At 46.9% G+C, this 23,550-nt stretch overlaps 1 protein-coding gene across 1 annotated transcript in view; it reads left to right on the forward strand.

Moving 5' to 3' along the window:
* The first annotated feature begins 3,695 nt into the window (after nucleotides 1-3,695).
* Aknad1 (AKNA domain containing 1) overlaps nucleotides 3,696-23,550 on the forward strand; it is a 38,608-nt gene continuing 18,753 nt past the window's right edge. Inside the window, exons 1-5 of the mRNA XM_048363749.1 lie at nucleotides 3,696-4,778; nucleotides 7,143-7,179; nucleotides 7,841-7,986; nucleotides 8,079-8,138; nucleotides 10,431-10,561. Of these exons, the coding sequence (XP_048219706.1) occupies nucleotides 3,789-4,778; nucleotides 7,143-7,179; nucleotides 7,841-7,986; nucleotides 8,079-8,138; nucleotides 10,431-10,561 (1,364 nt within the window). The 5' untranslated portion in view covers nucleotides 3,696-3,788. The remainder of the gene's footprint in view (nucleotides 4,779-7,142; nucleotides 7,180-7,840; nucleotides 7,987-8,078; nucleotides 8,139-10,430; nucleotides 10,562-23,550) is intronic.

A 23,550-nucleotide genomic window follows, 5' to 3' on the forward strand; every position in this document is an offset into this window, starting at 1 on the left:
AAGAAACTCTAGCCTTCTGTCTTTGGCCATTCTTCAATCTAAGACAGAGATTGTTGTTTGGTTGTTTTAGGATTTTCTTTTCATTTAAAACCCTCTGTTTCTTAAGGCTAGGCACTGGTGGCACAGGCTTGTAATTCTTAGCTACTCAAGAAGCTGAGAGTGCAAGGCTAGCCCTCTGCTACTTGAGCCACAGTGCCACTTCTGGCCATTTTCTATATCTGTGGTGCTGGGGAATTGAACCCAGGGCTTCATGTATACGAGGCAAGCCCTCTTGCCTCTAGGCCATATCCCCAGCCCTTATTTTCTTAAACAAACATCCTTTGTACTTTGCTCTCATGCAGGTATGTTTCTCAATATTATTTCATGAATTATAGTTAACAAGTTGTATCCCTGTGACATTAAGATAAAGGTTAAACGAGAAATTGCTAAGGTGTGCATTTTGAACTATTTTGACATATCTTGAAGCAGTATGCTGCAACATTTTGGCAGAATATTAAAAGAAATTCAGAGTTATATTTTATATATTGATTCATACATATATAATAGCATCCTCAAAATTAGCAGGATGAGGTATAAATGTCTTAATGCAACTAAGAAAAATAATTACACATGTGGAATTAACAATTCAGTAGGAGGCACAGATTTTTACAAAGGCTAATCCTTCAAAGATTCATTAGCTCAATAGTTCTTGGTTGTCTTGAGTTTTGTCTTGTCTTTTAATCTAAGTACATGGTAGCTATTGTGTAATATTCTAACAGTATACATATATGCATTTATAGCTACCATCTTTAACATCATTGCTTCAAGTCAAAAAAAAAAAAAAAAAGAAGAAGAAGCTGAGCGTGGGGATTGCAGTTCAAAGGCAGTCCAGGCAGAAAAGTCCAGGAGACTCTTATCTCTAGTTAACCAGCAAAACGGTGGATGTGGTTCCAGTACTAGAGTGCCAGCGATAGACAGGGAGAGCCAAGTGAGAACACAAGGTCCCGAGTTCAAGCTCCAATTCCACCCCACCCCCACCACGAAATCCTATTTGTTGAACTCTCACTCTAGGCCGAGTGCTATACCAAGGGCTTTACAAAGACTCTCCCATGTCATCGGCCTGCAGTGGTAAAACTGCTCTTTTAAAGGGAAAACAGATTCAAAAAGTGAAAATCAGGAAGCCTGTTGCCTGCTTTGAGCCCCAGCTACTCTAGAGGCTGAGGCAGGACAATCACTGGAGCTCAGTGGTTGAAGAAGCCAGAATGGGCTGTATAGGGAGTCTAGGGTGTATAGGGTGTCTAGGGTGTATAGGGTGTCTAAAAAAAAAAGAGGAGGAGGAGGAGGAGGAGGAGGAGGAGGAGGAGGAGGAGGAGGAGGAGGAGGAGGAGGAGGAGGAGAAGGAGGAGGAGGAGGAGGAAGGGGAGGGGGAGGGGGAGGGGGAGGGGGAGGAGGAGGAGGAGAGAAGGGAGAAAGGGAGGAAAGGAGGGAGGGAGGAAGGGAGGAGCCCTAAAGTCACGTAACATTCCAAATAATATGCAGTTAATGAGCAGAGAAGCCGGAATTGAAATTCCAGTCTCTCAAGGGCTGCTTTCCCACAGTGCCTTTGGCTTTCCTGGAAATGAAACATCTTCCCCTTGATCTTTGAATTGGATTGGAATAGCCTATAATTGTGTTCACAGAGATGTGCCTCTCTCATTTTGTAGTAAACATGAACCTCTATAAATGATTTCAAATAATCCTGTGATGATATTCTCCTCTCTCACTTTCCAAACAGTGTTTTGGGTTGTCCAACACTGGCATAAATCTGTAATCTAAGACGTTTGTGTAATAGTTCCCAGATGCCTTTAGCACATTTAGTTTTTCCTTGTAGAATTAAGTTCTCTTTTGTCAAACATAGTGGTTTGGCTTTTGAGGTTAGTGGATAAATCACAAGGCTCACAGATTCCGGAAGAACCTCAAAGATCTGTTCAGCCAGCCCCATCATCAGATGGGCAAAAAGTCCCAGCCGCTGGCTGGGGTCACCCTGGGCAACGAGACCTCACGGCCTGGCCTGTGCTCAAGAGACGTAGCCACCTAAAACTCGACTTGCCCTGAAAGTTCACAAACCAAGAAGATCTATCCTCTAAACGGATGCCACACATTTTCTTTTCTTTTTTGGGGGTGGTGGTGGTGGTGGTAAGTACTGGGACTTCGACTGAGGGCCTTGTATTTGTTCAGGCTGCTTGCTCGTGACTGGTACTCTACCGCTTGTGCCATGTCTTCAGCCCAGTACCCCCCTGTAGAGAGCGGCATGGACTTCTCTGCCCAGGCTCACTTCAGATGTCAGTCCTCCAGTTCTCAGCCTCCTGGGTAGCTAACTAGGATCACAGGTGTGAGCCACTGGCCCCTGGCTTTAAAGTGGCTTTAACGAAGAGAAAAAGGACTCCTTCAAAGGCAGCTGGCTGTTCTTTGACCATTTTCAGAGTGTCTAAAAGACACTTGACTGCTGCTGGGCTGAGACTGTTTAGGGCAGGCGGCCTTGGTGACTAGGTGTTGGGCCTACAGGCTAGCTTCTGCAGGTTCAAAAGGCCTACTTGTCCCCCCTGGGCCATATTTCGGTACTTCTCTCAGACCTACAAGGAAATCAGAGGAAGGATCCAGGAATGTAGGGAAGTACAGATAACAGAGTACCATGGGTTGGGGGGGGACACATGGATGGAGTGGAAGCAAATTGAAGCAAGGTCAGCCATGCACAAAGGACATAAAGACAATGACCCCCAAACTGGGCACCTGTAATCCTAGTATTCAGGAGGCTGAGATGTGAGGAGTGAAGTTCAAAGCCAGCCCAGGCAGGAAAGGCCATGAGACATTGTGTGTGTGTGTGTGTGTGTGTGTGTGTGTGTGTGTGTGTGTGTGAGTTCTGCAGTTTAAACTCAGGGCCTGAGCACTGTCCTGAGCTTCTTTTGCTCAAGGCTAGTGCTCTGCCACTTGAGCCACAGAGCCACTTCCAGCTTTTTCTGTTTGTGTGGTGCTGAGGAATGGAACCCAGAGCTTTATGCATGCTAGGCAAGCACTCTACCACTCAACCACATTCTCAGCCCACCATGAAACTCTTATCTCCAGCTTAACCACGGGAAAGCTGGAAGCGAGCCAGGCCTGGTGGCTCTTGCCTATAATCCTAGCTACTCAGGAGGCTGAGAGCTAAGGACTAACGTTCAAAGCCAGCCCAGACAGAAAAGTTCCCTGAGACACTTATTGCCAATTAACCACTTAAAACTAGAAGTGGCTCTGTGGCTCAAACTAGCAGAGCACTAGATTTGAGCCAAAAGAGCTCTGGGACAGTGCCCAAGCCCTGAGTTCAAGCCCCAGGACTTGGGGGAAAAAAAAGCTGAAGTGGAGCAAGGGACTCTGGGAGCGCTGAGGTTTACTACACTGGCAGGCCCTGAGGAGCTCGCACCCCAAAGCCTGAGCCCCAACCGACAGGAATAGCATCCTCTTATCAGGTAGTGATCAGGTGTTTTGAATTTGGGTTTACCCCAGTGGTTACCGTTTCTTGAAAATTACTTGCAAGCTTGTTTTGACAACATTGGTTGTGCTAGTTCAGATAATGCTAGGTTTTCCTTGTCAGTAGAGTGCCAGCCTTGAGTGACAAAGAAAAAATACAGTTTCATACATTATTTGAATATGTTATAACAATGAAGCTCTTCTCATTCCTCCCAGGACGGATCACACAATGAACACCATCAATAAAAAACAGAAGATCTATTGTGATAATTAACAACCCCAAGACCAGGCCACAGAAGAACGGGAGACAATCGAGCTTCACAGTCATGTATGACACTGATTTTTCAGAAGATTCAACTTGCCAGCAGCAGGAGGATTTACCTTATGATGGGGACCTGCCCCAGATGAAGAAATGCAATGACTATCATTTTACCTTCAAGAATGATCACCTCTGTGCCTCAGGTCAGCTTATTCTGACAGGACCAGACCCTCAAGAAAAGCCTGCACAAAATAAGACCTTCCACAATTCAGCTATGGCCATGGCTTGGGATAAAAGTACAAAAAATGCAGTCTATAAAAATTATAATAAGGAGAACCCATCCACCATGGCTCTTCATATTCCAGCTAATAAAGCTGATGTTTCAGAGGCAAACATTTCTAATATTTTATACCATTGTCTTTCTAAAGAACAAATCTTAAGAGGCCAAGGTATTCATTGTGAAATTCTCCCAGAGACCTCCAGTACGGACAGTGTTGATGAAGCAGATGTTATTAAAAATATAATTTCACGCTGTGTTAAGAAATCTTGCCACAAAGAACAAACCTCAGAATTCACTGGCCAGCCCAAACCCAAAAGGGATGGTGCAAACAGCAAGAAGCCAAGTTATTCTCTCAGCGTGACAGCAGTGACTACCTTAGGTGTAGAAGAGCCAGGTGCTGCTAGAGATCAAGGAAATCCACACTCCCTAACAAAAATTAAGGGGCCAAGTGACAAAGAGAGATATTTCCGATGGCAGGTACTCCGGAAACAGCTGATAGAAAAAGCAAGTTCAAGCAATGGGTTTAAGGATGGCCAAGGCCAACTTCATCACCAGGACTTGAATGTCTCCAAGGTTGCCCCCAAAATGAAAACCCCTAAAAATAACACAATGGAGAAGCCATTTTCAATAGTTAAACAAGCTAGCAAGTCACCTAGCTTGAGAATGAAACCAATGGCTTTACAAGAAGTTTTAGAAGCCACGTCTAGGTCAAATTTTGTTTCTAAACAACATCCAGAGCAGAAAAGGAAAAAACTGGAACCTTCCCAACAACTGCAGGTAAATGAGAACAGTCCCGTGTGAATGCTTAGTTGGTGGGTTTGGGGGGGGGGGGGTAGTTCTCGGTTCTTGGTTTTCTTTCGGGAGCAACCTGAGCCAGTGACTCGAACCCTCAGAAGCTCAGTGGTGTCTCAATGAGAGGCATTGGGCTGGACCTAGACTCACAGATGAGAGACTAAAATGCAATCTCGCCACGCTGGAGTTTGGGTCTCTCTATTTTCTCAGATAACATCTATGTTTTAGCTCCTCCCCGGCAGCCAGACTCAGCTACCTGGCTGCTCCTGAATCCCTTGAACTCCTTCCTTGCCTGGAACATTCCAACTCAACTCACCAAAGGCCTGTCGCCTGCGGGGGTCCTCATGATCCGGAGGGGTCTCTTGTCTTTTTCTTCATCTAGACTGGCAGACACTGGGGAATAGAAAACTTGTTTTTATCATTGTCTGGCACCCCCTCCCCTCAGGACCTCAGCGCTGTGATAATGTGATTTAGGGACAAGATTTTGTTAACGTTTAATTTATGATATTTCTACTCCCTCTTATCCCATATGGTGAGGGCTCAGAATCTCCTTGGCTGAGTTTCATTACTAAATTCACCTTAATAATCAAAGTAAATGTCTTAATTCTTTAGCCCTTTGACAAGACTATATGGTTTCCTCCCCCACACCCCAACTTTTTTTTTTGCAGTACTGGGGTTTGAACTCGGGATCCGACACTTGTCAGGCCGGTGCACAGGTGCTCTGCCACTCGAGCCATACCCCTTAGCCTGTTTGCTTTGTGTGTGCGTGTGTATGCGTGTGTGCTTGTGTGCATGCCTGTGCACACGCATGAACCCAGGGCGCCGCTGCACGCTGGCACTCTGTCACTGGAGTCACCGCGCCACTCCCAGCTTTTTGCTGGCTAGCTGGAGATGAGAATCTCATGGATTTTTGAGCTAGCTTCCTTTGGACCTTGATCCTCAGATCTTAGCCTCTTGGGTAGCAAGGAAAGTCACCAGAGCCCCAGTTGGTTTTGCTTTGGTTGTTCTGTTGAATACGGACACTCATGCCTAGCCAGCCTGGACCTGTTCCTTCTACTTACGATGCCCATATAGCTGGGGTGACAGCGCGTGCTATCCTGCTCAGCTCTTTGGTTGAAGCTGGCCTTTTATCATATCCAGGTTCTGTCTCTGCCTGTGAAGTGGCTAGCATTACATGGATGAGCTAGTATTTCCACCTGTACCATCTTTTTTTAAAGCTTTATTTGAAGAGCATCCCAGACTAAAGCAAGACAAAACAAAACAAAAACACTGTCTCCCTGTTTCTGCTTCCACCTTTCATTTTTAGCTCCCTTCTCTTTCAGCTGAACACTGGAGAAATCAAACATTAACCTTACTATTACCACATACCCAACTGGAAACAGCAGTTTATCTGACTATAACTTGGCTGTTTCTTCTCTGAGTCTTGAGAAATCTGTATCTCAATGGTATTGGGAAGCCTCTGGATTTATTGTTTTGTCAGCAGGAGAATATTGGTGGTGTGCCCTGGGGATGAACAGAATGGATCCCTGGCTGATGTTTCTCTGAAAATGGGAGTTTGAGTCAGGTATCTGATTGTGTGTGTGTGTGTGTGTGTGTGTGTGTGTGTGTGTGTGTGTGTTTTAATTGGAGATAAGAATCTTATAGCCTTTCCTTCTTAGGATCATTTTGAACCAGGATCCTCAGATCTCAGACTCCTGAGTAGCTAGGATTATAGGTGTAAGCCACCAGTGCCGAGCTACTCAGATGGCTAAGAGCTGAGGATTGTAGTTCAGAGCCAGCCCAGGCAGGAAAGCTCATGAGACACTTATCTCTTGTTAGCCAGCAGACAGGCAGAAGTGGAGCTGTGGCTCAAGTGGTAGTGATAAAAGTCTTGAGAGAGAAAAGTTTAAGAACAACACCCTGGCTCTAAGTTCACATCCAGTATTGGCACAAAACCAAAAAAGAACAATGGTCCTTTCTCTCCTGGAGTTGTGCTTATGGATTAGTCTGCTGGAGAGTATTCCACGTGCTAGAATCAAACACCATCAAAATGGCAGCTAACATGTATCAGACTCATCACTTGCTAGATATTATGATGAATAGTTAACGTTTAATCCTCATATCAACCCTATGAGGTGGATTCTGTTATGACCCCTATTCTATTGCCAAGACATTTGACACTTACATGATGGAGTTACCTTGCTTACTCAGCAAAGAAGCCTCAGAATGGATTTCAACCTCAGCCTCCTGCTCCAGGCTCTTGACCACAGTCCTGGGCTGTCTGCATGGGGGTCAGAACACAGCAAGTCATTCTGAATGCTAGTTCCAGCTATGGATTGCCACAGTAACATTTTCTTATTCTTTGTCTAGATGGAGCCTGAAAAGTACCTTCGACAACAACACACAGGTACTAGTGCCTTAAATTTTCTATATTTAAGTAAGCCTTTTTCCCCCTGTGTGCTGATCCTGGGGCTTGACCTCAGGGCCTGGGCACTGTCCCAGAGCTTTTTTGCTCACTCTACCACTCTAGCACTCTACCACTTGAGCCATAGCTCCACTTCCAGCTTTTTTTTTTTTTTTTTTTTTTTTTGGCCAGTCCTGGGCCTTGGACTCAGGGCCTGAGCACTGTCCCTGGCTTCTTCCCGCTCAAGGCGAGCACTCTGCCACCTGAGCCACAGCGCCCCTTCTGGCCGTTTTCCATATATGTGGTGCTGGGGAATCGAACCGAGAGCTTCATGTGTAGGAGGGAAGCACTCTTGCCACTAGGCCATATTCCCAGCCCCCACTTCCAGCTTTTTTGACAGCTTATTAGAACTGAGAGTCAAATGGACTTTCCTGCCTGGGCTGGCTTTGAATCGTGATCCTCAGGTCTCAGCCTCCTGAATAGCTAGGATCACAGGTGTGAGTCACTAGCACCTGGCTTAGAGAGGCATTTTGAAAACAATAACTAAAAAAATATATAGCAAATGGTGGTGATTACCACAGACTTCTATTTCTAGTACTTAATTCAATTATGATCATTTAAAATGAATCTTAGCCTACACTTACTTATTCTCTCTTATATACAGGAATAGAAATGGAGACAAACCTCTTGAAGTTGTTATCAGCCTCTCAGAAAGTCCCTTCCTCAAATTCTTACATCTTTCTAAAGATATCCCAGGGGACACAGATGTGCCAGAAGTTAAAAGAACAGACAGATCGGCTGAACACGAAGGCAATACTTTGTTTCAATGCTTGTGATAAATATCGAAGGCAACCAAATTCAAGCACAAATTGCTAATACAATATTGCATTTTTCTATGGCAGGTACAAGAATTTTCCAAAAGAATCAAACAGGAGTCTCCCTGCCGTGTTCAACACAGGATGGTAATGAATCCAATCCACTTTTTAAAAATAGTATTTGGCACGTTGACATAGGCAAATCTGAATGACTTTATAAAGCAATGTCACCTCTTCTGTGGTGGGGATGAGGAGATGTTTGGCTAAAAGTTCAACCATCTTAGTTTCTAAGGCTACATGAACATATGAACATCTGTCTGTAGATGTATGAGTCTCTCTTTTTCTTACCAGTAGCCAGTAATAATAATGAACCAGTAATAATAAATCTGAGTCTGTGGTATATTCTAGAGTCAAACATGCATATAGGCAATTATAAAAAGCAAACCTAGGTGGCTCCTACCTGTAATCCTAGCTACTCGGGAGGCTGAGATTTAAGGATTGTGGTTTGAAGCCAGGCAGGGTAGGAAATTCCATGAGACTCGTACCTCTGACTAACCACTACAAAACAGGCAGTGGAGCTGTGGCTCAAGTGGTAGAGCACCAGCCTTAAGCACAATAGCCCAAGGACAGCAGGGGCCAGAAGCCCTGACGTAGGTCCAGTCCAGGTTCAGAATATGCTACAAAACCCCACACTGGGAACAAAACCTGGAGGAACTCCGGTGCTGAAGGACACGAGCGGCCATTCTTCCAGTCATCAATGATTAAATCATGCATTCAGAAGACAAAACCAGGCACGTTTTCAATGTCCCAGACTCTTTCCCAGGGTGTGGGGGTTTGGAGATGGGAAAGACTGCCTTTTCCAGGGCTTTTAGTCTGCTAGAAACAACAGATGGGTAAACTGATCAGTGAAAGGCCACTTGAGAAATGGAGATGGCGCTCACGGCAGCCCGAGAGAGGTGCGCCCTGCCACTGAGGGAAGCGGTTTGTGATGAGGACATTACAATTTGAACAGGGGTGACCTTGGCAGAAAGGGGGCACATGTGTCTCCCAGAGGAAAGGAAACAGATGCAAGGGCACATGGGAAATAAAGCACTGCCAGCCTGAGGATCCATGTGGCCCCGTAAATTCCCGGGTGGAACTCCGAGTGTACATGTTAAGTGGAAGAGCAGAGGCTAGCCAGGTAGTCAAGACCTCGTCTGGAAGGCCTCCAGCCATCCTAAGGAGCTTGGATTCTTGGTTAGAGTTTGAGCGATGGGACAAGAAGGCAGGAACCAGCTACTTAGGAATCAACAGCTCAGGGCAAGGTAGAAGGGCCTCAGCCCGGGGTGTCAGTAGGGATGGAGAGGGGGACAGCTCTACAGGCAAGGTGACAGATGGAAAGGGAAGGTGACCAAAAGAAAGAGAGAAGCTTGGATAACCAAGATCAAGTGAAATATGCAGATCAAAATATGTGAACGGCAGGCGGGAGGCAAGGGGTCAAGTATAATTGGAGACCCAGTCGGACATCCAAGCAGAAAGGTCCAATGTGTAGTGAAAGCAATGGATCTGGCCCTCAGAGGCATTTGGATCAGAAATACAGACCCATTTTGTCCAGGGCTAAAAAAAGACGAGGAGCTTAAAGGAAGTAGCTGCAGCTGGGAGAGTAGCTCAGCGGCTCTTGGTAGAAGGACATAGCCAATCCATGATGACACAGAAAGGAGGGAACTGGAGAAATAAAGACCCTTACTTCATCATCCTCCAACTCCTCTCTCCCATCACTGTCTTCTAATGGTTGCAATCAACCGAAGTCAGGATGGACGCAAGCCTCTTGATGTGTCTGAGTCCCCGTTACCCTCCTCACTGGGGTACAGAGAAAGATGGAGGCTGAACATGGGGAGAAAAAGGAAAACATCCACCAGACCATGTCATTTTTCTACCCTAGAGCCAGCAGGTTTCCAAACTTGGACTCTTCTTTGTTTTGGTGCCAGGACTGGGGTTTGAACTCAGGGCCTTGCACTCAACATTTCCTTTTTCCCCCAAGGCCGGCACTCTACCACTTGACCTACCCTTCCATTTCCAGCCTTTTGCTGATTCATTGGAGTTAGGAATCTCCGTCTTTCCTGCCAGGGCTGGCTTTGAAACAGAAGTCCTCAGATCTCAGCCTTCTGAGAAGCTAAGATGACAGACATGAGCCACCAGTGCCCAACAGATGCATGGGATTACAATAGCCCCTCTTAGGAAGCTCGGGGGCCTCTGAATGCAATGTTCTGAGAGGGAGAGGGGAAGGGAGGGAGGGGAGGGCGAGGGGGGAAGCAACTGTCCCCACCATGTGCCAAGAGCATGTAGTGATGGCTAGGCTGGCCCTTGGTGGTGGGAACAGCGCTTGGGGCACTGTGTTTGGGGGAACAGCGTCTGCACCTGCAGGCGTGCCTGTGAACAGCTCTGTGACTCTGTGCCCAGGTCCGGGAGCCCCAGCTGGGGCCCCTTGCAGCACTGGGTCAGGACTCTCCGGCCACCGAGGAGCGGCATCCGACCCTGCAGCAGATCCTCACGCGAGAACCCTCCGCTATGGGCAACTTCAACCTGGAAAGGTCAGCTTGGAATCACCCGGGCAAGGTGGTTGTGCCAAAGGCCACCCTCTTGGGGGGGGGTGTTGGGGGTCACTGGCTTAGTTCCTGAAGGGTCACTGTTTAGACTAATTGTCACTAATGACTAAGATGTCCCCCGATGCCACAGTGGTGTGGAATATGGCTGGGGGGGGCTGTCCATGCTGGGTACCTGTCGGGCTCGGGTCGCCTCCCCTGGCGTGGGGTTCAAGGCTCAGCTACGTTTCTCGCCACCCCCTTTTCTCGTCCTCTCTCCTGGTCACCCGGCCGGCAGGTAGCCAGGATGGGGCGGAGGGGTCAGCACTGACCTCACGTGCGCGCGGCCTAACGAGAACGCTTGCCCACCTCCTTACCAGTAAAGAAAGCCAGGCATACTCGAGTCTCGGAGAAGCTTCCAGAGCAATCTGATTTATTAAGGCGGGGGTAAAGGGAAATGATAGCGAGAGAAGGCGATCGGCCAGGACGCTGATAGGCTGGGAGCTATCACATGATCTCCTCTTGAGAGAAGGCGATCGGCCAGGACGCTGATAGGCTGGGAGCTATCACATGATCTCCTCTTGAGAGAAGGCGATCGGCCAGGACGCTGATAGGCTGAGAGCTATCACATGATCTCCTCTTGAGCTAACGTCACTCGAAAGCGCCGAGCCAGGGCGAGACTGGGAGGCGCCTGGGCTGAGGAGAGAGTTGGGGGCTGGGTGCAAAGCCGGTTCTTCTGGTTCCGGACCCAGAGAACCGTAGCCTGCTTCCGCATTCCCCTAGGGCTGCGGGAAGGGCGTCAAGTCCCCCGTCAAGTCCAAAGGCTGGATCCCAACAGGTACCGACCCAGGGGAGCAGTGTCTCCTGAAACACAGGTGCTGTGCCACCTTTTCGGGGGGACCAATGTCGGTATTAGGATTTGAACTCAGGGCTTCATGCTTGCCAGGCAGGCCTTCTACCATTGAGCCACACCGCCAGCCCTGTCTTTTTTTTCTGGTTATTTTGTGGTAGGGTCTTGCCTTCGGCCTGGATTGGCCTTGAACTCTAATCCTCCTGATGTTAGCCTCCCCCAAAGCTAAGTATTACCGGCATGAGCAATGGGGACCCAGCTTTGTGCATTTTGTTGGATGCTATTTCATTGGTTCTGAAATCCAGATGAACACAAGAAAATCCTAGGAAAGCTGGGGGGCTTCTTTCCTCTTGTCTCCTCTGTCCTCGGTGTCTCCCACCATGCTTTACCCCCCTGCCTGCCATTCTTTCCCGTTCCCCTCCCCGTTTTCTTTTTCATCCACTGACAGTTTGGAAGGGTAGTGGATAGACGTTCATTATAGAACTGATTCGTGGCAGGGCAAGGGACCCACAAATCCTGATCAAGCTTGAAGTCAATTGATTGGGAATCCAGGTGCTGGTGGCTCACACCTGTGATCCTAGCTACCCAGGAAGCTGCAATCTGAGGATCAAGGTTTGAAGCCAACTCAGACAGGAAAATCCAAGAGACTCCTACTTACAGTTAACCCACAAACAACTAGATGTTGGGGTACGGCTCGAGTGGTAGAGCACCAGCTGGGAGGGGAACGAGCCAGGCAAGAGTGAAATCTAGAGTTGAGGTCCCAGGACCAGCACACACACAAAAGACTCCTAAGTTAATTCACATTAGAAACTTGGCTTCATTCTCACTTTTATGGAAGCATTCTCTTTTCTTTCCATGTCAAATAATTTTAAGAAGCATTCCAGAACTCCAGGCCGAAGCGGTTTCCACTTAATTTCCAGAATTAAGAGAACCCATTGAGTGGGATTAGTATTTATAAAGTCCAACTCTTTCTATTCAGAGCATTTTAACGTGGAATCATTCCTGGTGCCAAAATATCTTAGTGACTTAAGTTTCAGGATTAGTATTCTGAGGTATTTTTTTTTTTCCGGAGGTACAATTCTACTTATAAAAATGAATAGAACTTCTGTGGACCTTTATTTCCACATCTGGGAGGGGATTTTAATGTGGATTTTTCCCCCTAGAAGGCTTATTTCCACCACACCCCTAAGAGGAAAAGATGTGTATATGCTTCTGCTAGTTTTTAAATTAATGGAGTAAGTATATTTGTTTTCCAAGGAATCTCTTGTTTTTGGCAGTCATTTTTAAGACAGGCATTTGTGCACATTGAGAGCAAAGTTATGCAGTGTTTATTTATATCCTAGTTACAACCACACTGGGCCTGGCATGAGTATAAATCAAAAGGGTTTTTAACTGCCCTTATAGCCCATATACGGGAGCAGCTTTCAACACTGAGCAAGGGAGGGGCCATAGCTTACTCAAGGCCATCTCAGGACAAGGGAGGCCAACCAGCTCAAGATGGACCCTCTTATTCCTCCTGGATTAACAAGTCAATGGCTGGAATACCATCTCGCCTGCAAGCCTTCAGGTCTTAAAGTTCCAAGAAATGCCTAAGTGTTTAGATATCCTTCTGTAAGAGCAAGAAGTCTGCTAATTCATCGAGCCATCACTTGCCTCCCTAAATCCCCCTGCTGGACCGCGGCTGGCTTGCTGCTGGCTTATACCTGTAATCCTAGCTACTGAGGAAGATCTGAGGATCCTGGTTCTGAGGACCAAGGGTCAAAGTCAGCCCAGGCGGGAAAGTCTGTGAGACACTTAGCTGCAGTTAACCACCCAAGAGCCAGATGTATGTAACCACTTCAAGTGGTCCAGTGCCAACCTTGAATGGAAAAAGCTAAGGGACAGTAGCTAGATCCTAAGTTCAAGCCCCAGTACTGGTACACACACACACACACACACACATACACACACACACACACACACACGTTATATGTAAAGTACTTGTTTGGATCTCATTCTCATTAGAATGTCAGTCCTTACAAGTATGAAGTCCAAATGTGATTCTTTTGCAAAGTAACCAGAAGCTAAAAAGTCAAGGAGAGGAGTTCTACCTCCATCCATCCCTTCTTCCTGATATTCTTAGTGTATTGTCAAAATGTCTCAAAAAATGTCTTTTCTCTATCTCCCAATATTCATGTTTTCACCTCCATTTTTCTTCCTTTACTCAGCCCTCCAGCGTCTTCTACCATGTCCCTGAGTTTTCCTTTTGACTACCTGAAGATTTTTTTTTTTTTTTTACCAGTCCTGGGCCTTGAACTCAGGGCCTGAGCACTGGTCCCTGGCTTCTTTTTGCTCAAGGCTAGCACTCTACCACTTGAGCCACAGCGCCACCTGTGGCCGTTTTCTGTATATGTGGTGCTGGGGAATCAAACCCAGGGCTTCATGTATATGAGGCAGGCACTCTTGCCACTAGGCCGTATTCCCAGCCCTACCTGCAGATTTTGATCCATCATTTTACTTCTTTTTCTTTTTTATGTCAGCACCAGGGCTTGAACTCAGGGCCTTGAACTCTCACTTGGCTTGCTTATTCACTGCTGATGCTCTGTTCCTTGAGCCATTCCTCCAGTCCAGCCTTTTGCTTACTAAATGGAGATGAAGTCTCATAAATTGTTCTGTCCAGCATGGACTCAAACTATGATTCTCTAGATCTGTCTCTTAACTAGCGAGGACTACAGGTGTGCCTGGCTCAGTTCTTTTTTGCTAGGTTATTCAACAATTACGTTTTTAAAAATTCTCCAATTTATTGAATAGAGCAGAAAAAGATTACTATTTTGTCAGAGAAAAATAGTGTTTTATTTTTAATCCTACCTTCTTGATCTATGTTTCTATTTTTACATTAACCATTTGGTTTTGAATCACTGCAGTTTAGTATGTATTTTGAAATACTTTTCATAACAAAATGTCTTCATCTATCTTTGGAACACTCCTCCCCCAAATAAAATTTCATAATCAGCTCATCTAGTTTCTCTAATAAAATTTTATTTGGAGTTGTACTAAATTTAAGGCTAGATTGAGAATTGTTTAAAAAAAATCTTTGCAGTGAGAATTCTTATCTAGGAGCATATTTTCTTCATAAAGAGTCTATTTTGTTAAATGTATTCATAACTTTTTTTTTGCCAATCCTGGGCCTTGGACTCAGGGCCTGAGCACCGTCCCTGGCTTCTTCCCGCTCAAGGCTAGCACTCCGCCACTTGAGCCACAGCGCCGCTTCTGGCCGTTTTTTCTGTATATGTGGTGCTGGGGAATCGAACCTAGGGCCTCGTGTATCCGAGGCAGGCACTCTTGCCGCTAGGCTATATCCCCAGCCCTGTATTCATAACTTTTTAAAAGTATTTTTTCTAAGTATTACCAATAAATGTTTTCCCTAAGTGATATGTAGACAGTATAGAAAAATGTACATTTAACTTGTATGGGGCTATCTTATGCAGTGCTGATCTTAGGGTTTCTTTCACTTAATTTTCTTGATATTTAGGTATGAAAATAATGATAGATTTTTCTCCTAAATAATTTGTGCTGTGTTTCCTACAGTAATGTGAGTTTTCTCAGGTGTAATGAACACTGTAGGTTGAAGTAGATAGTAGATAGCTTCCATCAAGAAAGTTTCTTTCCCACTGGCTCATGCCTCTAATCCTACCTACTTAGGAAGTTGAGACCTAGAGGATCATGGTTTGAAACCAGCCTGGGCAGAAAAGTCCACAAGATTCAGAAAAGTTTACTAGACTCCATCTCCAAAATAATCAGCACAAACCAGCCTGAAGGTGCGGCTCAAGTCTAGAGCACCAGTGGTGAGCAAGCAAACCAAATGAGTGCAAGAGTTCACTCCCAGTACAAGAACCGTTTTCCTTCCCATTTCTAGCTCTAAAGAATTAAGGTTGTTGTGAGTTGACTTAATAATGTTATTTAACTTAATGTTTAATCAAATGGGATTTTGAGACATATTTAGATTTTTAATTTATATACTCTCATTTACCCTCTTGATACTGAAGTTATACAGTATCGATAAATATCCTATGATTGATGTGAGTTGGGGAAATGTCCCTATTCTTTTCACGTCGCAGAGGCAATCCTAGTAGAATCCTAGTAGAATTCCTTTGTGCCCCTTTGTGGGGGAGGGGTATATTTTCAGTGATCTTTTCCTTTTTTTTTTTTTGCTGGTATTTTCCTATGTTTTCATGAGTAAATGTTAATCATTTGGGAGAGAGCTCATGGGAGGGGGGTGGATGAATGAAAAGGGAACATGAAGCATTATAGCAAGAACAGTCACTGTACCTATGAGCTAGAGGAGGAAGGAGGGGTGAAACACGAAACGAGTCTGGGGGAGGGAGCACATGGGAAGTGGATAGTGGTGGAAGGAGCGCCTTGGATGGAGAAACGTGGGACGCGAAACCCTCTTACATGACCCTGTGAAGTGTAAGAGGAAAAACATCTGAGCTGTTCCTCTAGCCCTTTGTGCGTTAGTTATTCTTCACACAGGGCCAATATTGCGAGCTGGTATTAGAAGTCAGGGCCTTGGGCCCTTGCTTGGTTTATTTGCCCATCGTTGATACTCTACCACTTGAGTTACATCTCCATTTCCGACGTTTTGCTGTTTGATTAGAGATGAATGTCTCGGATTTGTCTGCCTGGGCTGCCTTGAACCTCATTTTTCAGACTTAGCCTCCTGAGTAGCTAGGATTATAGCTTCCCACCAATCCCAATGCTAGCTTCAAACTATATTTCTCCCAATTGCTGTCTCTCAATTACTGAGATCACAGGTATAAGCCATCATGCCTCGTTTCTTCTCATTCTGTGTGTGTGTGTGTGTGTGTGTGTGTGTGTGTGTGTGTGTGTGTGTGTGTGTTAGTCCTGGGTTTGAACTCAGGGCCTGAGTGCTGTCCCTGAACTTTTTTGCACAAGGCTAGTACTCTATCATTCGAGCCACAGCTCTACTTCAGGCTTTTTGCAGCTTACTTGGAGATGAGTGCCCAGGCTGGGTTTGCATTGTGATTTTCCGATCTTAGCCACTTGAACTGTTAAGATTACAGGTAAGGGGCTGGGAATATGGCCTAATGGCAGTGTCTTCCTTGCCTACTGTACAAGAAGCCCTGGGTTCGATTCCTCAGCACCACATATATAGAAAAGGCCAGAAGTGGTGCTGTGGCTCAAAGTGGTAGAGTGCTAGCCTTGAGCAAGAAGAAGCCAGAGACAGTGCTCAGGCCCTGAGTTCAAGCCCCAGGACTGGCAAAAAAAAAAAAAGATTACAGGTATGCCCAGCACCTTTCTCATTCTTAATGTTATTTATGTTTTAGGTCACCACTTTCAGTGCTTTGTTTTATATATTTGCCCCCAAATACATGATTTATTTTATTAATCAAATTCTTTTCAATGTCATGTACTCTAATTTTATGAATCGCTTTCCCAGATTTATTTTATCCATTATATCTTCTGTCTTTTGTTTGGAATGTTTAGATAGCTGCTTTCTTTGAACTTTATTCTTCTTTGTTTGTTTTGCTTCTTTTTTGTAATGTATTTATTAATTAAACACAAATTTTTTGACAAGGTGTTGTGCAAAAAGGCTACAGTTACATAGTAGGGCAGTGTGTACATTTCTTGTGATATCTTACACCCTGTTTTTCTTTCTTTTTTTTTTGGCCAGTCCTGGGGCTCTGACTCAGGGCCTGAGCACTGTCCCTGGCTTCTTTTTTTGCTCAAGGCTAGCACTCTGCCACTTGAGCCACAGCGCCACTTCTGGCTGTTTTCTGTATATGTGGTGCTGGGGAATCGAACCCAGGGCCTCATGTATATGAGGCAAGCACTCTTGCCACTAGGCCATATCCCCAGCCCTCTTTCTTGTTTTTTTGAGATAGGAATCTCACAGAGTTTCCTGCCCAGGCTGGCTCCGAACCTCAGATATCAGCCTCCCGAGTAGCTAGGATTGCAGGTGTGAGCCACTGGTTCCCGGCTTGCGTTATTCTTTTAATGGTACAATTTTAAAGACTAAGGCTGGGCTGTAGTTCAGGGGGAGAGGCCTGGTTCAAAAAGAATAATAACAAAACCCCAAACAACACAAAACCTCATCGAAGCTAGAAACAAACCCGAAATACCAACTACTAGGGAAATTGCAGAAGGGGAATCACATGAGCCCAGGAATTTGGGGCCACTTGGGCAACACAGTGAGGCCTTGTGTCTGGAAAAACTCAATGCAAAAGTTTTCTTCAGAGCTCTGCTTTAAGTGAATTATGTATATTTTCATATACTGATTTCCATGTTTATTTCTATTTAGCTCAAAGTTTTTTAAACAAGTGTTGGATATATATACAAATATATCTTCCTAAGAGGGCCAGGGGCTTCGGTTAAGTGGTATAGCACCTGCCTAGCAAGGCTAAGGCCATGAGTTCAAATCCCAATACCATAAAAAAGTCTCCCTAATCAAAGCAAGCTTGTTAATTTACAAGGCAAGCACTCTTGCCACTAGGCCATATTCCCAGCCCAAGCTTGTTAATTTAGTTAAAGCGCTAGTAAATTATTCGCGTCCCATGCTCCCCAGGTTTTAAATATACCTAAAAATTATCTCCGTGGAATAACATCTCCTAAAATTGCAAGGGACTCTGAAATCACCAGACCAGGATCACATAAGCAAAGTATTGTTACTCCTTGGTGCAGCTGAGACATTAGACCTAAAAAAGAAGAGGAAGTGGTTTGTCAAATGATCTATAGGTAATTGGCAGCAAATGAAGATTGGAACCCAGGACTCAGGAATGAAAGCAGAAGCAGGTTGCTAGTCGGGGCAGGTATGTGTTTCTCTTCCCGTCAGAAAGCAGGCCCCATTAATAATATAACATCAGAGTCATGGCCAGCGAGAGTGCTGATCGTACAGCCTCTTTATACTTACTCTGAGATGCAGAGGCTGCGTAGACACACGCAACAGGAATCCGATGGACACAACTACACTTGTGCTTTCTCTCTTCCTGGGGGTTTCCAGGCTCCCTGGACGGCCAGGCCTCCGTGTCCACTTCACCCTCCAATACGATAACACCCCGACTCACAGCCTAGTTTTGTGCCAGGAAAAATGGCTCGTGTGCATGCATGCATTTGTGGATTCACTGAATTCTATTTTAATAGTTCATGAATTCTTTTCAAATTCCATGAATCATAATACTTAAAATGAAACCAGATTTTAATAATCGGAGGGTATTTTGAGTGTTGGCTTTTGAAACATCTTATTAGTTTAGTCAGGATGAAGTTGACGTTTCAAGGAAGAGCTGCTTCTGACGAATAACGAAGCATAGTTTGTGTAAATAAAGAAGTGTGTGCTCAGTGACATCATTATTTCCTCTGAGTCCACTACTGAATTTTCCATCTTGGGTTAAATTCTTTTGGATTGTCTACATATAAAGAAAAGATTAGAAATGCCAATCAGCCACCCTGGTCTTTCTACATTGCTTGTGTTTGTGGTCTCAACTTTCAGAACATTCCAGACTAAATTAAAATTCTGAGAAATTGAGTCATTTAAAAAACTGCCTTAAATTGACACTAGGTGCATGCAGTATTTAAAGGTGGAACCTAGAGCCGATATCCAAAACTTGTATAAGGTTTTTGTGAGTGTGTGTTACAAGCTAAGATTAGCCAGCACCAGAGACTGAAACCTGGAATCCTAGTTACAGCTTTAGCCTGGAGGCTGATATCTGAGGATCATGATTGGAAGCCAGCCTCGGCAGACAAATCTGAGACTCTTATCTCACACTAACCAGCGCAAGCCAGAAATGGAGGTGTGACTCAAGTGGTTAAGCATTTAAGATGGAAAAGTGGTGAGAAGGGCTGGGGATATAGCCTAGTGGCAAGAGTGCCTGCCTTGGATACATGAGGCCCTAGGTTCGATTCCCCAGCACCACATATACAGAAAACGGCCAGAAGCGGCCCTGTGGCTCAAGTGGCAGAGTGCTACCCTTGAGCGGGAAGAAGCCAGGGACAGTGCTCAGGCCCTGAGTCCAAGCCCAGGACTGGCCAAAAAAAAAAAAAAAAAAAAAAAAAAAAAAAAAAAAAAGTGGTGAGAAAACATCTTGGCCCTGAGTCAAGCCCCAATACTAACACACACACACACACACACACACACACACACACACACCACACACACACACACACACACTTAGCATTAGTTCAAAGTATGCTCGCTTCCTCAAAACATGTTGGTACCTGGCAAAATCTGAGTCATTAAGGCCCACCCGCTCGGGCCTCAGGCAGAACCCAAGGGCAGCCTTGAGCTCCCTCAGCTCTGGGTGTTCATGCTGTGCCCTCAGCTCTGGGTGCTCATGCTGTGCCCTCAGCTCTGGGTGTGTGTTCATGCTGTGCCCTCAGCTCTGGGTGTTCATGCTGTGCCCTCAGCTCTGGGTGTTCATGCTGTGCCCTCAGCTCTGGGTGTGTGTTCATGCTGTGCCCTCAGCTCTGGGTGTTGATGCTGTGCCCTCAGCTCTGGGTGTTCATGCTGTGCCCTCAGCTCTGGGTGTTCATGCTGTGCCCTCAGCTCTGGGTGTGTGTTCATGCTGTGCCCTCAGCTCTGGGTGTGTGTTCATGCTGTGCCCTCAGCTCTGGGTGCTCATGCTGTGCCCTCAGCTCTGGGTGTTCATGCTGTGCCCTCAGCTCTGGGTGCTCATGCTGTGCCCTCAGCTCTGGGTGTTCATGCTGTGCCCTCAGCTCTGGGTGTTCATGCTGTGCCCTCAGCTCTGGGTGTTGATGCTGTGCCCTCAGCTCTGGGTGTTCATGCTGTGCCCTCAGCTCTGGGTGTGTGTTCATGCTGTGCCCTCAGCTCTGGGTGTTCATGCTGTGCCCCGATCATCTATGCTGCCTGACGCCCGGTGGAGACAGAGTGCAGGCGCCCTGCGGGAAATGCACGGCTGCCGGGGTTGGCGTCAGTCTCAGGGTGTGGCTCCCAGCCTGGAGAGTTCACAGCACTCGGCCCCAGGAGGCCTGAACCTGAATTACCTTGGTGTGGGGTGCAGGGGCGGGGGTGCACAAGGCCTGATGTGTCAGCCTTCCATCCATCCGCCCAGCGTCGTCCTCGGCTCTGGGTTTGTTCCTCACTCCTCCCGAGTGCACAGGATCTGTTGGGAAATGGCGGCAGGGTTCCGTCTGGGGCTTGGGCCAGCGCTCAGGTGTGTGAAAGAATGCACTGTTCACCAACAAGCAGAGTGGCTAAGCAGGGTCAAAGGTGCCTCACTGTCCAGGAGAAGTAGGGACGGGCACCCCGGCATGGCCCCCCGGGTGGGGTGGGGCTGTGCTTCATGAGCATTTAGGGTGGAAAGGGAGCGGACTGTGCTCTGTGCTTCGGGTTCAGCAGCGGCGGCAGGAGGAGGGGGGTCCGTCTCTCCACGTCTCTGCCAAGGTGGTTGTGAGTTGGCAATATGTTAGTTTGGAATCCATTGTCAAGGCAGGAGCTAGAACAGCTTCTGCAAAGTGAGGTGGTCTTCCTTCCAGACAGATGGAATCTGAAATGAAATGAAGCTAATGTGAGCTGGGGTCTTCCAAAACATTCTGTGACTTGGTAGTGAATAAACCTGAAGAGAGAATGCACGGCTAGTAGAGCCATTTCTGTGTTCATTCGCTCATTCATGTGACAGTTATCGCTGTCTTGCTAGGCACCTTTCTGTCATGTTGGGGATATGAAATAAGCCAAGCAGACCAAGCACCTGCCTCATCTGTGAGGGAGATGTATGAGCAGAGCTTGAAAGATGAGCAGGTATGGGGGAGATGCCCACAACCCCAGAACTCACAAGGCAGAAACAAATGGATTTAGTTGAATAGCCTGCGCTCCGAAGCGAGGTTCTGTCTCATTACACAAGAGGAAAAATGAGAAGGCATGAGGTTCCGAATGGGAAAAGTACCGTGCCAATTGGCCTCCGCGGCTCATGTCGGTGATCATGGCAGAGAGAGGACTGTGGTTCCAGGCTAGCCTGGACAAAAACAAAGAACCCTGTCTGAAAAATAAAGTGAAAAAGATTTGGGGGCATGGCTCAAGCAGGAGAGCACCTGCTTGACAAGCTCAAGGCCCTGAGTTCAAACTTCAATATTACAAAAAACAAAACACAGCCACAGCCACAGACACAGCCACACACACACACACACACACACACACACACACACACACACACACACACTGGGTGGTGGGACTCACCCCTGTAATCCTAGCTATTCAGGAGGCTTAGAACTGAGGATCCCAGATAGAAGCCCATATAGGCAGGAAAATCTATGAGACTCGTGTTCTCAAGTAACCAGCAAAAAGTCAGAAGTGGAGGTGTGGCTCGAGTGGTAGAACGTCAGCCTTGAGTGAAAAAGCCCAGAGAAATCATGAGGCCTTAAATTCAAGCCGCGTGAGGGTCTCCCAAGCACCATTACCTGGGTTCCAATGCTGGCCCTGTCACATGCCAGCTTTGCGGTCTTGAGAAAGCCGCACCCCCTTCCCGTGTCCTCGCGCTCCAGGAGGCGGGGGTACCCACGCTGACAGCAGGGCCTGGCTCACAGCAAGCACATCACCTGGGTGTTAGATGTTGTGCTTAGTGAGCAGTGAGGCAGGACCTCAGTGAGTCTGGGGGGCCCACGCTGCTAAGCGGGGGGGATGGGGGGGTGTCGTCAGAGTTGACATGGAGTCCTGAGGTTAGACACGGAGGCTGTGCTGGAAAAGGAGCCTAGCCAAAGGACTCCCAGCAGCGCCTTCTGGCAGCTTGGGGGTGCTCCTCGGGCCCTCCGTGGCAGCCTCCTGCGGGTGACCCCACGTAATCCAGACGCCCCCAGATGGTCTTCCCGACCCAGGGCTGGCAGGAGGCAATAGAACCCCTCTCCCACCTGTGCCCACAGCAGTTAATCGAGTCCCTCCCCACGGCGGGAGGGGGGAGGTGGCTGCCCACAGCAGTTAATCGAGTCCCTCCCCACGGCCGGAGGGGGGAGGTGGCTGGAGCAGAGGGAGAAGCTCGGCCTGGAGCTCACAGGATGTCTGCTTCTCCCACGCCCGGGCTGCTCCTCCAGGCTCCTGGGAGGCCACGCCATCCCCAGGCTGCTTCATCCCAAGCTCCCCCGATGGTCGCCGGGCCGCTAGAGACCTGACTCTGAAATGCAAAATGAAACGATTTTAAAATTTTAATACTACTTACCTAACTAGGCCAAGTGGACACGTATCCACCCAGCACCAGCAGATCAAATGGCCGTGGGCCTGCGTTCGGATTCCGGGGTAACGTATCCTGTGACCCGGGCTGGCTCCCCGCCTGGGTGTTCTGCTGGCGCTTATTGTGGCTGGGAATTGGCATCACCGACATCACTTGGCTCATTTTGTATTTTGTTAGTGGTGCTGGGCCTTCTGCATGCTGGGTAAGTTTCTACCACTGAACGTGAGGGTCTTACCACCGCTGGGCAGCCTGGCATTAGTGCCTGTGACGGCTGCTCCTGTCCCAGCTCTCAGATGGCACGAGCTGGGGCACCTGAATACAGACCAGGGCTGCGCTGGCATTCACCACAGACCGGTTTATTGATGCTAGCTTGGGCTCAGGGGGTCTGGGATTCAGGGCTCCTCAAATGGAGCCCATAAACCCCCAGGTGATGCCACTCTTTGAGAAGCAAGGATCTGGGGATGATTCCATTATGAAGCAGTTGGAATTACTGGGACTCAACATCCCTGAGTCTGAAGTGACACCGGTATTGAAACAGCCAGTAAAAGAATGTCCTAATTCTATGGATTCAGAGCATCACAGTTTACAAGGAAGGAATGGCTTACAATGAATGACTCAATGCATACTAAAGCCCAGGTCTCTCAACTTGATGAAGGGGATCTCCTATAACACGAGTCGGTTTTAACTGTCAAGAAAGGCGGACTCTGAAATCTTAGTCATGATAAAAGAAAACTGCAGAGACAAACCACTGTTTAAAATATTATAAATGTGAAACTGCAAAAGAAATCAAGAAAGTAGTCAGATATGGTAGTGTATACCTGGAATCCAAGCTTCTTGGGAGGTAGAAGCTAATCTTGGCAAAATTAAAACAAAAAAAGCTAGGGGCACAGTTCAAGTGATAAAAGTGCTAAGCACTGGGTCCAATCACGTCCCACAAAGGGAAATTAGAAATCAAAAAAAGAGAAATAGATAAATTC

Source organism: Perognathus longimembris, chromosome 15 (assembly GCF_023159225.1).
Source record: "Perognathus longimembris pacificus isolate PPM17 chromosome 15, ASM2315922v1, whole genome shotgun sequence".
Lineage (NCBI taxonomy): Eukaryota > Metazoa > Chordata > Mammalia > Rodentia > Heteromyidae > Perognathus > Perognathus longimembris.